At 37.9% G+C, this 14,010-nt stretch overlaps 1 protein-coding gene across 1 annotated transcript; it reads left to right on the top strand.

The window, feature by feature from the left end:
* Positions 1 to 3,127: 3,127 nt before the first annotated feature.
* LOC126481103 (tubulin--tyrosine ligase-like protein 12) lies at positions 3,128 to 8,296 on the top strand. The gene has a single exon (XM_050104623.1). It carries the CDS (start codon positions 3,285 to 3,287, stop codon positions 5,184 to 5,186), a length of 1,902 nt encoding a protein of 633 aa, XP_049960580.1. The 5' UTR covers positions 3,128 to 3,284; the 3' UTR covers positions 5,187 to 8,296.
* Positions 8,297 to 14,010: the final 5,714 nt, after the last annotated feature.

Below are 14,010 nucleotides of genomic sequence, written 5' to 3'. Positions count from 1 at the left end.
TGGCACCCTATACAGACCAGCATATAGTACTCAGTGCATGTGCCAAGTGTTACAAGTACTGTCCTGTCCACAAAAGATAATAGCAGTGCTGCCAATGAAGAAGGCAAACAAAATCGAGGTATTGCTGATGTAACTAGTTGTCAAATTCTTTTGTCAATATAGGGTGCCATGTCATAATGCAGGTCAGTCAATGGTTCCACAACTTGGTCAGAGGATAGCTCTCGTCCCCCTCAATAAGATTTTCAGCTGTTCCAGTTTCAATGGATTCTTACAGAACAGAATCCCAGTAATGAGAAGCAGCAGTAGTCGCTGTGTCTCACTATATGCTTCATTGCATTTCACTCAGACAAGCAATACTCTGCTGGATTTTTCCACACACGTCCTCAACAGTACAGATAGTTTGCCCAATATCTACTTTACCATAGTGGCATGGAATTTTATAAACACTGAGTTCCCTTGGCCCCTGGTCATCTTTAACAGAATCCAAAAAGACATTACTTGTGGGAGGTGGATGAAACATAGTCTTGTTAAAGTGAAATTAAAATTTCTGTGTTTTAGCTGAAATGTTTCCAGCACATGCTAGGAAAACAATCGATGAGATTATTCTTGCTATACTTCTGGTAATAGTCTAAACTCCGAGACATGACGGATATGGTTTTTAGAGGAGACATTCCATTTAAATATAGATGACTTTAGCTTACACACTACTTAATCTAACTTAAACTAACTTACGCTAACTGAGGGAGGACTCGAACCTGCAACAGGGGGAGCCACGTGGACAGTAACAAGGTGCTCTAGACCTCGGGGCTAAAATATTTATTTATTTAGCCATCTGTGGACGTTTTAAAATGAATGGATGTTGTCAGTTGCATACATTCATATATTTATACAGTTTGTTGTTACGTGTAGTTAAGCATTGTGACATATAAGTTATTTACAATCATTTGTGCTACTTATCAAAATATCGTGAAACAAAAGCTATTTACAATCATTTTGTACTAAGGAATTCACTTATAGCGTAAAAGCAGTGTTCCTGCAAAAGCAATTTAAGATTTTTCCTAAAGTGGTACATGTTATATGCTGCTTTTATTTTATGTGGCAGATTATTATACAGTTTTACACCTTCATACAAGAAGCTATTTATTCTTCCTGTCTAGGTGAAGACAGTGACTTGTTCTTGTACTAGAGTTATGAAAACTGCTATTTGTGCTATAATTTTCTGTATTTTTTTGATGTACACTATGGTTTGGAATATAAATTCACAAGGAACAGTTAGCATTTCTAACATTTTGAAAAGTTCTCTGCAGTGGGCCCGCTTACTGCTTTTTGTTATAATTCTTACTACTCTCTTTTGCATTTTAAATACTGTTTGTAAATTTTGAGCACTGTTTCCCCAGAAAAGAATACCATAACTGATTACTGAATGAACATAACTAAAGTATACGGTTCTCAAACATTCACTACTGCATGCGGATACAAGCACTCTAAGTGTATAACATGTTGTGGATATCTTTTTCGAGAGTTTCATAGCATGTTCATTCCACTTCATTTGGGTGTCAATGAATAACCCTAAGAATTTTGTTGTATGTACATCATCTATGGAGATGTTACCTAGTTTTAAATTTAAGGGACTCTGTTTTCTGTTCATTCTAAAGCATATTGTATTTGTTTTCTTTATGTTGAGAGTTACTTTGTTTTCCTGAGACCATTTGTGAACATCCCTCAGCACTTCAGTAGAATTTTCCAACATTTGTGCTGGTGTGTTACTGGTGATTACTATGTTGCTATTGTCCGCAAACAATATCTTCTCTCCATGGCTGATACGTTGTGGGAAATCATTTATATATACCAGAAATAATACAGGGCCTAGTACACTTCCTTGAGGGACCCCAATATTGATATATTGTGGATCAGATATATGTTTCTCAATGTACTTTGATCCACTGGAGACATGTGTGATCTCGTCTGACTGTACTCTGTTTTCTAGATGTGAATGAAACCATTTGAGAACCACTCCCTTTACTCCTAGTGCCTCTAATTTATGCGACAGCTTCTGGTGGTCAACTGTATCAAATGCCTTAGACAGGTCTAGGAAAAGGCCAGTTGCATAGCTGTTCTCATCTAGTGCTTCTAAAACTGTTTTTGTAAACTGTGCTATTGCAGATTCTGTACCTCTACCAGGCCTGAAACCATGCTGGTCATTACAGAGGAGGTTGAATTTACTTAGATAACTCAAAAGCCGGTTTTTCATTATTGTTTCTATCACTTTAGAAAAGCATGAGAATAGGGCTATTGGTCTGTAGTTCTCAACGTTTTCTGTGTCACCTTTCTTGTGAACTGGTAAAATTTTGGCAGGCTTCAGATAGTCAGGGAAGCAACCAGTTTTGAAGGATTCATTTATGATTTCTGTTAGTGGAGCTTTGATACCGTTTATGCATTTTTTTCAGCACACACATTGGGATTTCATCTAAACCTGCCGAGTTTTTGTTCTTTTATTGCCTTACAACATTGCATACTTCCTCCTCAGTAGTTGGAAGCAATACCATTGAGTTTGCTGTATGCTTCTGTATTGGTTGATTAGCACATTTTGGAAAATTTTTCTGTAAGTTCATTGCAATGCTGCTAAAGTAGGTATTCACATAATTTGCTAATTCTTTCGGGTTACTGTCTAAGTAAATAAAACCCTCTGAAGATAGCACAGAAAGTGCTGAAACACGTTTGAGTAAGTAAAACAAAACCATGCTATGCATAAAGCGGGATTTCTTTACCATTTTTCTCGGCAGGCGCGGAAAGTATGAGGCGCTACAACACCCTGCTGAAGGAAGAAGAAAATAATAATGAAGAATCCACCAGAACATACCGATATACCAATAACTTTTATTGGATTGAGCCTAAAATGTGATTGAGGTATTACGTATGACCACGTATCTATCCTTCAGATTTTCATTGCCGTAAGTATTTTTACTAATTATTGTTAAAAGCACGTGGAAGATACACAGAAACTTGCCTTGCCACACTAAATTCAAACTTCGCGGCGACGGCAACGCTTCTGTATCCTCGTTTGTTCTCCTGAGCGTTATTTGTTCAATTGAGGTGCACGAAGTGGCAGTAGTAGAAGTTGTGTAAATGTGTACTGTGTAGTATAACTTGTGAGGCTTTGGCGGTGTGGTGAGGTTAGCCTGAAAGCGTGGTGTACCCGCTAGCTATTATTGTTATTAGAATTTGCCGTTCGCCATGAAATTCTGAGCCACTGTTAGATTTCGTGGAGACACTAACGTGCGATAATGGATATTCCGTCTTTGCCGGATGGGGTATCAGTTTATTCTGCGTTCATAGCACTGCACAGAATCCAGCTTGAATCGTCTGCTGTACCAGATCGTTACTGGAAAACGCTGTGCAGAAAACTATACCATCAAATATTTGACGCAGGGAATACTTTTTCTGTTGCACGGATTGAATATGACGAGGACGACGAAAGTGGTGATTATGTTAACACTTACAGACCACAGCATCGTGTTTTCATATCGTGTGAAGCCGGGGTGGATGCTTCAGACCCACAGCATATCTATCTGATTGATCATGCATGGACGTACCGTGTTGATTCCGCGAGGCAGAATTTGAGAAGTATACCGGCTTTGCTTGATCGTATGGCTCACTTGATGGGTGTTCAGGAATCCGCGGATGAGCATTCAGAGGTTCTGATCAACAAGGTCTTCGACGAAATGTGGAAATTCAACCAAACATACTCGGTTCCTTCACGGGATGACATTGAAGAAAGCATGCCAGTTTGGTATGTGATGGACGAGTTTGGTTCTGCAATCCCGCACTCTGATAATCCGACGTTTAGGACTGTGCCATTTATTTTCCTACCCGACCAGATCACGTACACACTGTTATTTCCTATTGAAAATGTGGATTATGGCGAAGAAGTAACAAGAGACTACATTGAAAGTTCTCGATACGATTCCAAAACTAGAGATGCACTTCTAATTCCATGGGTGCCAAAATCATTTCTTTCAGAACCTTTCCAACATTCAGAACCAGATAGTTCGTATTTCTTGCAAGGGCATACGGCAGAAACATTACCAAACGCATCAAAAATTGCGACAGTCAGTGTCACTTCAAAGGATAAGATACTAGTTTTTTCTCAGTATGCTTATGTTAATGATTATCTCACGCATCCTAAATTTGAAATAACCAACGACGAGGAAAATGCAGACATCCTGTGGTATACTCAACATTTCAAAGACTTCAAGGAATTCAGTCAATCGTGTTCTGAAAAATTTGTAAATCAATTTCCATTTGAACACGTAATAACAGTTAAAGACCTCCTTGCCATTGTGTGTCGTCGGGCGGCAAAGGAAAGTGGCAGTGTTTGCAAAGACACACTAGTAACGTACCCAGTTTGGCTACCAACTACATACAACTTAAAGACAGAGCTACCTAAATTTGTGTCTTACTATCAGCACAGGGCAGAGAAGGGTCTAGATAACCATTGGATATGCAAACCATTTAATCTTGCGAGAGGTTTGGACACACACATTACAGATAATTTGAACTATATCTTAAGACTTCCATTAAGTGGACCAAAAATAGCACAGAAGTACGTTGAGGATCCTATACTTTTTCAAAGACCCGATTGTGGAGCTGTGAAATTTGATTTAAGATATGTTCTATTAGTCAAGAGTATAAAACCATTATCAGCATTTGTATATCGAAATTTTTTCTTGAGATTTGCAAACAAACCATTTGATTTAAATAATTTGGATGACTATGAGAAACACTTCACTGTTATGAATTACAATGAAAATGCAACACACTATCGAATGCTGTGTGATGATTTTGTTGTGAAATTTGAGCAACAGTATCCTAGTGTATCCTGGAAAGAAATAGAAGAAAAAATATTTTCCTTATTTAGAGAAATGCTCAGTGCAGCATCAAGTAAAATGCCCCCTGCTGGAATAGCATATAGCCCCCAGTCGAGGGCTGTGTATGCAGCAGACCTTATGTTGGCTTGGCAGACAGATTCCAATGATAGAAAATCCATGCAGCCAAAGCTACTGGAGGTGAATTGGACACCTGACTGCAAAAGAGCTTGTGAATACTATCCTGATTTTTATAATGATATTTTTTCTGTGCTTTTCTTGGATGATGTTAATGAGAGAAAATTTGCATGCTTGAAATGACACATGCTAAGAAATATTTCAGAAATTAAATCACATACCCCAGTTCAAATTAAATTGTTAACAGTGATATTTTTGAATGTAGCCTACATGTCTTGACATTTCATCAGAATTGTCAGATAATGAGTTTAGTCTGGAAGCTCAGGCCATCCCTTGGTCAGTCCAAGATTTTTTTTTTTTTTGTCCTGGCACGACTCACTTCATACTTTTATAGTCTAGTGTGTTCATATGCTGTATTGGAAGTAATCCTGTAATTAATTGGATGTGCTTATTTTGACAGAAGAGAGAAGCAGGTATGGAATGAGACATCGGCTAATAAAAACTACCGTTGTTGAAACCAACCTTCAGGTCAATGATAATTTTAACCTTTTTTATGTAAATAGTCTGTACATTGAAATAGTGCTTGAAGATGTGAATATGTAACCTGAGTCCTCTATATTTTTGTATTCATACTAAATCAGGTCTCTCTTCACCATGTCATGACATACTGTGAAGGAAACTGTAAGGCATAGGCCTACAGTTTTATACATAATACCCACTGAAATACCTGTGGAAGATTTCTTCATTATGTAATACAACATTTTGCTTCCACTTTTAGTTGTTTATAATAACCATGATAATAATATTAAATTCAGAGAGAATGTTGGCAACAATGGACTGTTTCTGAAATTAGAAATGACCTAACCAGTCTCAAAGCAGGGTAAACATGTCATCCGAATGACATGTATTCAGTGTGGAGCAAGTGTTGCACGTGACAAGCAAAGACACCTTTGTTCTTGCTACAGGTCATTTTGCTACCAACACCTTCAATTCACATTCACATTTTTTTGGTTTCACCAATTCATAACTAAATTGTCACTTTACACCTTCACGTAGACAAATGGCCATCCACAGCAGATACTTCGCTCACCTCATCCAAGATTGAGGAAAGGTGGTGGAGTGGTTATGTACTACCTCATTTGAACCAAATTTTCTTTACCACTAGCTTCTCCTCCCTCGAGGCACTGTTTGCACCAATTTTAGAAACACCACTGATTGCACAGTTTGTTTCAGACTATTGAATGCACTATCAGTTTTAAACATAATTAACTCACTCTGGTATAACTTCAAACTGTGGATATTTTTTGTAAACTCCTGAGAGCCTTGACATCTGCTCTAGTAGAGGCTGTCTCATAATACAGATTTTGATTGTTTGCACTATACAGGCAGCTTGCCGTCATTTATTGGCCTGTGAGGTGTGTGTGTTCTTTCTGCTTTTGTAGTTTCTCTGCCTCTTAACTTTAAGAAAAGATTTTCTGTGTTGATTTGTTATTTTAAGATTACTTAAATTTCCTTAGAATGTGCTACTTGGAGAATTGCAGTCAGAGTCCACATTAAATTGTCTCCCCCTATAACTAGCAGTGTTCAAACCAACATCTTTACATCAAAACTTTTAATCAACAACTAGGTTGTTATTACAGCCATTCTGTGGTGTATCTTTCCTCACGTGGACGAGAGACCAGCAATGTATGCAAGAATGTCCGTGAAGACATAGGAGAGAGGTCTTGATAGAATAGAGCTTCGGTACTGGTAGACAGAGGTGTACTGTTGTTTTCTGAGATGCTGCTATGTTGTCTTGCTAAAGGCGTAATCCAGGTTTCTGTAAAATTCTGACTTAAAATTTTAATCTGTTAGAGAGGCTTGTTGCAGGATCCACTATGCTTCACAGTGGGAGCCTCCTTATTTCTCACTGTAATTTTTGATTCAGCTGTCATCAACTCTCATATGCCAGAGAAGTGTTTTACTTCTGTAACATAACTTTAAAACAAATCTCAGGACGGCAGTCATGCAACATTAGAAACTGTGCTTTGAACCAAACGAATGAAAAATAAAAAGTAATATATGCACACACGATTCAAATGAACAACTTGAAAAGTTCACATGAAAATTAAGTAGTTCAGTCATTACTTGTCGGGAAGAATACCACCACCACCATCTGTGTGACCACAGAGTTGCATGTTTCAGTTTCACCAAAGGTGTGTCCACCACAGGATCACTGAAGTATCAGTAAGAATGAAAACTATATTCTCGGTTAAGATGATTTTGTGCTTTCTAAACACGCACTAAGTACTTTTTTTAATCTTAGTAAGCTACATTTACATTTGTAATAAGACATGAGATAAGGAAAAGGGTGCCATGAGGCAAGCACAGAAAAAATATATAAAGTTAAGGACAGTGTGTTCTTTTAACAGCTGGAAACTGTGAGCCAATACCTTGAAAAAAATAAAAAAGTTACTCAAATCTATGTGATAAATATTATTTTTGTAAGAAGCTCTGTGAAGAGTCAATTGAAATATTTTATTGTGTTCATATGGATCCTTGGTGCTAGCAACATTCTCATTGTTTGGCACTTCCTGTGCACTCTCCTTTTTTTGTCTGTTTGTAATTAATGTGCTAGCATTAATGTTGTCATGGCTGCTGGTGCTACACTGCTTGTGTTTTTTCTTTGGTACTCCAAAAAATAATTTAATTTGACATGTATGTTGTGTGATGTACTTTAGTTTAAATACGTATTAACTTATGCTGGGTCACCAGAATTAATAAATATGGTCTTTGGATAACAGTTGTAAGTATGGTGTACTTAATGTTGTCTGAGGTGTTCTGAATGACCACTGCCAGTTGCAGTTGACATCCAGTGGGTACAGTTTCTATGAGGAATGTACACACACAATTTTTGTATGGCATGGTATCTAGTGCAAGATTTTATAAGTTATTTATTGTTTAATATTTGATGGTTGGCACAATGTTTTCCTGCAATACAATACATTACCATTATTAATAAGACAAGCATTTCCTTATTTCTCTGGCACACATTAGATAAAGAAGAGTAACACCTTGCTGTAGCACAGTGGGGGAGACTTAAACATTGGCACTACAAATAAATTTGTGGCAACTAACATTTTACTAAAAAAGGTGCCTCAACAGGCAAATTGAAAAGATCAGTAAAATGTTCATTGCCATTGCACATTATCATTTTGTATGTGTTCTGCCAACCCTTAGTTGCAGTTATATTATTATTCATGGAGATGTTTCATCTTCACAACTAAATAAAAGTCTGTTTGTTTTGTGTCATACATGTTCTTCTTTTTAATTGTGAAGTCTCTTCAGCAGCTTGTAAGACATGTTTGTTTTATTTATATGTGGTATCCCATTAATGTTGGTAGAAGGAATGACACTAACATTGCTTTTAGGTGAAGTATTGTCATTTATTCATAGAATTGTGGAGCACATATATGATACATTCACACTATCAAAATATCACTCAACTGAAAGGATGTCTGACAAAGATAGTTACACATTGAGTTTATACCTAATAAATTATCAGTCTTCAAATATATAATAACTGCATTATATAATATTTCCAGGTTGTTGTCGTGGTCTTCCTTCCAGAGACTGGCTTGATGCAGCTCTCCATGCTACTCTATCCTGTGCAAGCTTCTTCATCTCTGAGTAATTACTCAAACATACATCCTTCTGAATCTGCTTAGTGTATTCATCTCTTGATCTCCCACAATGTTTTTTACCCTCCATGCTTCCCTCCAGTACTAAATTGATGACCCCTTGATGACTCAGAATGTGTCCTACCAACCGATCCCTTCTTTTAGTCAAGTGGTACCACAAATTCCTCTTCTCTCCTGTTCTATTCAGTACCTCCTCATTAGTTATGTGGACCATGTAATCTTCAGCATTCTTCTGCAGCACCACATTTCGAAAGCATCTATTCTCTTCTTGTCTAAACTATTATCGTCCATGTTACACTTCCATACATGGCTACATTCCATACAAATAATTTCAGAAAAGACTTTGTAACACTTAAATCTATACTCGATGATAACAAACTTATCTTCTTCAGAAATGCATTCCTTGCCATAGTCAGTCTACATTTTATATCCTCTCTACTTCGACCATAATCAGTTATTTTTCTGCCCAAATAGCAAAACTCATCTACCACTTTTAAGTGTCTCATTTCCTACTCTAATTCCCTCAGCATCACCTGATTTAATTCAACTACATTCCATTACCCTCATTTTGCTTTTGTTCATGTTCGTCTTATATCTTCCTTTCATGACACTGTCCATTCACTTCAACCACTCTTCCAGGTCCTTTGCTGTGTCTGAGAGAATTAGTGTCATCAGCAAACCTCAAACTTTTTGTTTGTTCTCCATATATTTTGATTCCTACTCCAAATTTGTCTTTTGCTTTCTCTACTGATTGCTCAGTATACAGATTGAATAACATTGGGGATAGGCTACAACCCTGTCTCAATCCTTTCTCAACCACTGCTTCCCTCTTCCATGTCCCACAACTCTTTACAGCTGCCACTTGGTTTCTGTAGAAATTGTAAATAGGCTTTTGCTCCCCGTATTTTACCCCTGCCACCTCAGAATTTGAAAGAGAGTATTCCAGTCAACATTGCCAAAAGCTTTCTCTTAAGTCCACAAATGCTAGAAACATAGGTTTGTCTTTCCTTAATCTATCTTCTAAGTTAAGTTGTAAAGTCAGTATTGCCTCACGTGTTTCATTCTATGGAATCCAAACTGATCTTACCTGAGGTCGGCTTCTATCAGTTTTTCCATTTGTCTGTTAAGATTCGCGTTAGAATTTTGCAGCCGTGACTTATTAAACTGATAGTTCAGTAATTTTCACACCTGTCGGCATTTTCTTTGGAATTGGGATTATTATGTTCTTCTTGAAGGCTGAGGGTATTTCGCCTGCCTCAGACATCTCCATATATTGCCCTCGAGTACATCGCCCTTGTATAGACACCCTATATACACCTTCCACCTTTCTGCTTTCCCTTCAATGTTTAGGACTGGTTTTCCATCTGAACTCTTGATGTTCATACAGGTGGTTCTCTTTTCTCCAAAAGTCGCTTTAATTTTCCTGTAGGCAGTATTTATCTTACCTCTAGTGATGTATGCCTCTACATCCTTGCATTTGACCGATGTCTTAGTTCAGTTTCTAGCATCACACATTATTGCAGTTCTTTTGAAAAGCTTTTGGCTAACACATGTATGTATTTTGATTGTAAACAAGTTGTTTGCTTGTACTTTCTTTGTTTGAGACTCTCAGCAGACTCTGTCTTGGATAACTTCATCTGAAAAGTGATATGCCTTTCTGAAAATGCCTCTTGGATTATTAAGGTTGATTATATGCAGTGGTAGGGAAGACTGATCACTATATATTCAGGTGCAGTGTACACAGTTAACAAAGGACAGAGTGAAATTTGCTTTCGGTCAGCAGGACACTTTCTTCTTGTCAGACATACTGTAATATGATTGCAACTATTGCTCTTTTTACATTTCTTAGGTGGTTAAAGCAAGCATCTAGCTGTTAATGACTCTTATGGATTCTGTGAGTAACTAATGTTTAATTTCAAGATATATTAAAACAGGCTTGTCAGAAGCTTCATTATTGCACTCATCGTGAGTGTATGGTTGCTTGGGATGTGCTCAAATGAGGGAATCATGTTGAGAAACTTTTGGGGCAGCAGCAGCAAAGATATTACATAAGGAGATCCTTGCCTTACATAGACAATGTTAGTAGGGGAGGAAGCCTATAAAACAAACATGCACTTGGCTTTTACATTTCTGTGATACACAGAAGTAATGATCTCTTACATTTTTTTTATGAAGTTGAAATAGACTCACGTCACTACAAATTAGAAAATACTGTCTCACAATTCTACTGCAAGTAGTATTATTTGTTAATTTTGCACTGACCAGAATGTAGTCTGATGCCAATTGATTTTTTTCACTGCCAGAATTCCCTGGTAGAAGTCTCGAGGAACAGGGAATGTATTGTACTTATGATGAGGCAAGTCCTAGTACAGTTAGTAGGAACACATATTAAGAAATCTGATTTCTTCATCTACCTTTTGGAACAGATTTCTTCTTCGAAGTAAGTAATGAAGAAGAAAATATGTGGGGTGGGGGGCAGGAGGGTGATTGGTTCACTCAAGTCACGTTAAGAGGAACCATGACAGATAAGGGAAAAGTGGGGAAAATATGAAGGCATTTAACAGAATACATGTCTCAGAAGCAGAGGGTCATGTGGGCGTAAGGTTTAGAACTGAATTGGGGTAATCATTGGGCTAGTTGGCTGTGAACTGAAAATCTACTCAGAAATACCACTCTACCTCAAAGACAATAATAAAAGAGGAGGAGGGAGGGGGCAAATGTTGGACCCAGTCTGAAAGAGATCCTTTTACACTAAACCACCATCTTCAGGGATTCCAGGAATACCCAAGGTTAGGAATAATCTCCAGTCCTTCCCCAAAAAACGTGATACATTACTTCTAAGGAAGTCTGCATAGTCCATGACCTGAATGGAGTCTGCTCTATTATCTTTCTCCCAGTGGCAAAGACTGCAGAGCTGTCATACTTGATGCTAGGGATTGTTTCATTGAGGGACTGTCTGACCTAGACTTACAAAATGGTTCCTCATTATCCCTCCTTTCCCCCCTCCTGAAGGTCCCCATCTTAACCATGGGTCTGAATGCCACTCCCCAAACTTCTCATGCCCCCTGTAACTTTTTCTGTTTTCTTTCCCTAAAGATGGAATGTGTCTTTCCAGAATATAGGAATTTTATTTTCTTTGTGTGTTTCTTAGAACAAAATTTAACAATATGTAATTCTTGATACCACTGTGAACTATAAAATACTGTAATTATCCATTGAGTTACATAATGACACACGACAAAATGTAAATGGGCGATTTTGTTGAATGTAGGGCAAATAAGACAGTTCCATGTTGATGTTTGAGAGTGCTGAAAGTAAGAGGTATATGAATAGGTGAAGAAGTCAGGCAAACCTTTTCTGCATAATTCCTCCACCGTTGCACATTGGCCTGGTAAACACTCAACAAAAATCTGAAGCGATTGGAAAACAATGTGTCTGATTTAGCATCTGTCTATTATTCTTTGCAGTTCATCAATACTGGAGCAAAACATAAGCCACAACTACAATACTGAACACGAACAAACTATGCCCACCTCAGCTGTCTGGATCGAGCACATTTTTGTCACATATATTGTGTCAGCAACAGATGTGTGCATGGTAATAATTGTTTACTGATAGTACTACTTGAGTGATGCCAGAAGTGACATAGTGAAATCAGGGACAGACACTAGTCACTCCTTTCATGTCTGCCAATGTTTGTTAATGTGAAAAATGACGAGTTGCAACATGCCTCTTAGTCCATGTGATAATGTAGGTCCTGCTGTAGCTGTGTGAGGAGTAAATCTGTTCAGAAGTTGGAGTGAGAAGAGGGCAAACAACCCCCAATATGACCATACCTTATAACTCACTTTGGTGCTCGGACAAATCTTTGGGTCAATGACAGCTGTACATTTTACATTCACAGTTATCGAAGGAGGAACATGACGTAGGATGGTGATGTGCCTTCCCTCCTCTCCCCCCTTTCCTCGCCCATCTCCCCACTCCCAGATGACACTGTGGCTGTTCTGCAGGACAGAATGATCCTGTGTGATTCCTACACTACAGGAAATGTGCAGTTAAGCTGAAGCAGATCTGCACTTGTGTATTAAGTACAGGGAAAGGTTATTGATGACATAATAGGTTAGGACATAATGTGCATTGATGTTGCAAGCTTGGTTACCTGCCAAATGTGCTCCTTAATAGATTTTTTTTCTTTTCAGTGTCCATTAATCGATTGATGAAGATTTTTAAGTGGTTCCAAATTAAGGGTACACTAGCATAATGGGATTATATTTTTGCATTTATATACATTTATTAACAATATCTCTCATCCAGAATGAAATTTTCACTCTGCAGTGGAGTGTACGCTGATATGAAACTTCTTTGCAGATTAAAACTGTGCTGGACCGAAACTTGAACTTGGGACCTTTGCCTTAATATCTCTCATGAAGATGATCAGCTGCTGATTTAGTGTTTGTATTTTTCATTTAACAGGTCAGCAAACTTATATGCAAGTGAAAATTATCACTAATTATGTAGTACTGGGTCACTTGAATTTATGTTTAATTGACAGAGAATGTTAAATACCGCATGCTAACTGCAGGCACTCATTGAACAATGCAGCATGCATAATACTGACTGATGTGGAACTTTACGTCAATGCCAACTAACTCACATATAACTTAACATACTGAATGTTAAACTTGAACTTCTGTTATCTTCTTAAATATCTACTCCGTATGTCATCATTAAATATCATGTCCCTGCTTTGACTTTTACTCACAAGGAAATTACTTCAAAGACAAATGGATGCTTGGATAGCGTAATTACCAACCTAAATAAAAACAGATGAGATTATGGTGTGATATATCCAATGTTGTAAGATCATTTAGGCTTGTGGATGACTATTGGAAATGTTAATTATAGTGTACAGCAGCGCTTCCCAACCTTTACAGCTGGCAGACCCCTTCTTCAGTCGAAAATCCATGGCGGACCCCTAGTCAGTCAAGAGCACAGTAACTTTAAATTTCAGAGCGAAACCCATGGGAACTGAAAGCTTAATACAAGTGCCATGTTCCCAATGACCCCCCCCCCCCCCCCTCCCTCTAAGCATCAATAGTCTTTGGTTTAGAGACGAATGAAAACAACTTGAAATTAACGATCCAATTTGAATTTCCACTGTATCCAGACACTTACTAGTGGATTTACTTACTTTGTTCAAAACACTATAGCCTGATTAAAATGACTTGGTAATTGAAATTTCACACGATGGAGCTGGCTTCCTCCAAGAGCAATCAACGCCACGTCCAAATTGTTCGCTGTTGACAAGCTGCCGCTTCTGGTCTGTT

The sequence above is a fragment of the Schistocerca serialis genome, chromosome 5, assembly GCF_023864345.2.
Source record: "Schistocerca serialis cubense isolate TAMUIC-IGC-003099 chromosome 5, iqSchSeri2.2, whole genome shotgun sequence".
Lineage (NCBI taxonomy): Eukaryota > Metazoa > Arthropoda > Insecta > Orthoptera > Acrididae > Schistocerca > Schistocerca serialis.
The sequence above is the reverse complement of the archived record's forward strand: the minus strand, read 5'-3'. Positions and strand labels throughout refer to the sequence as shown.

Excerpts from the sequence above, each read along its gene's own strand:
- LOC126481103 (XM_050104623.1), top strand. The coding sequence starts at position 3,285 with ATGGATATTCCGTCTTTGCCGGATGGGGTATCAGTTTATTCTGCGTTC.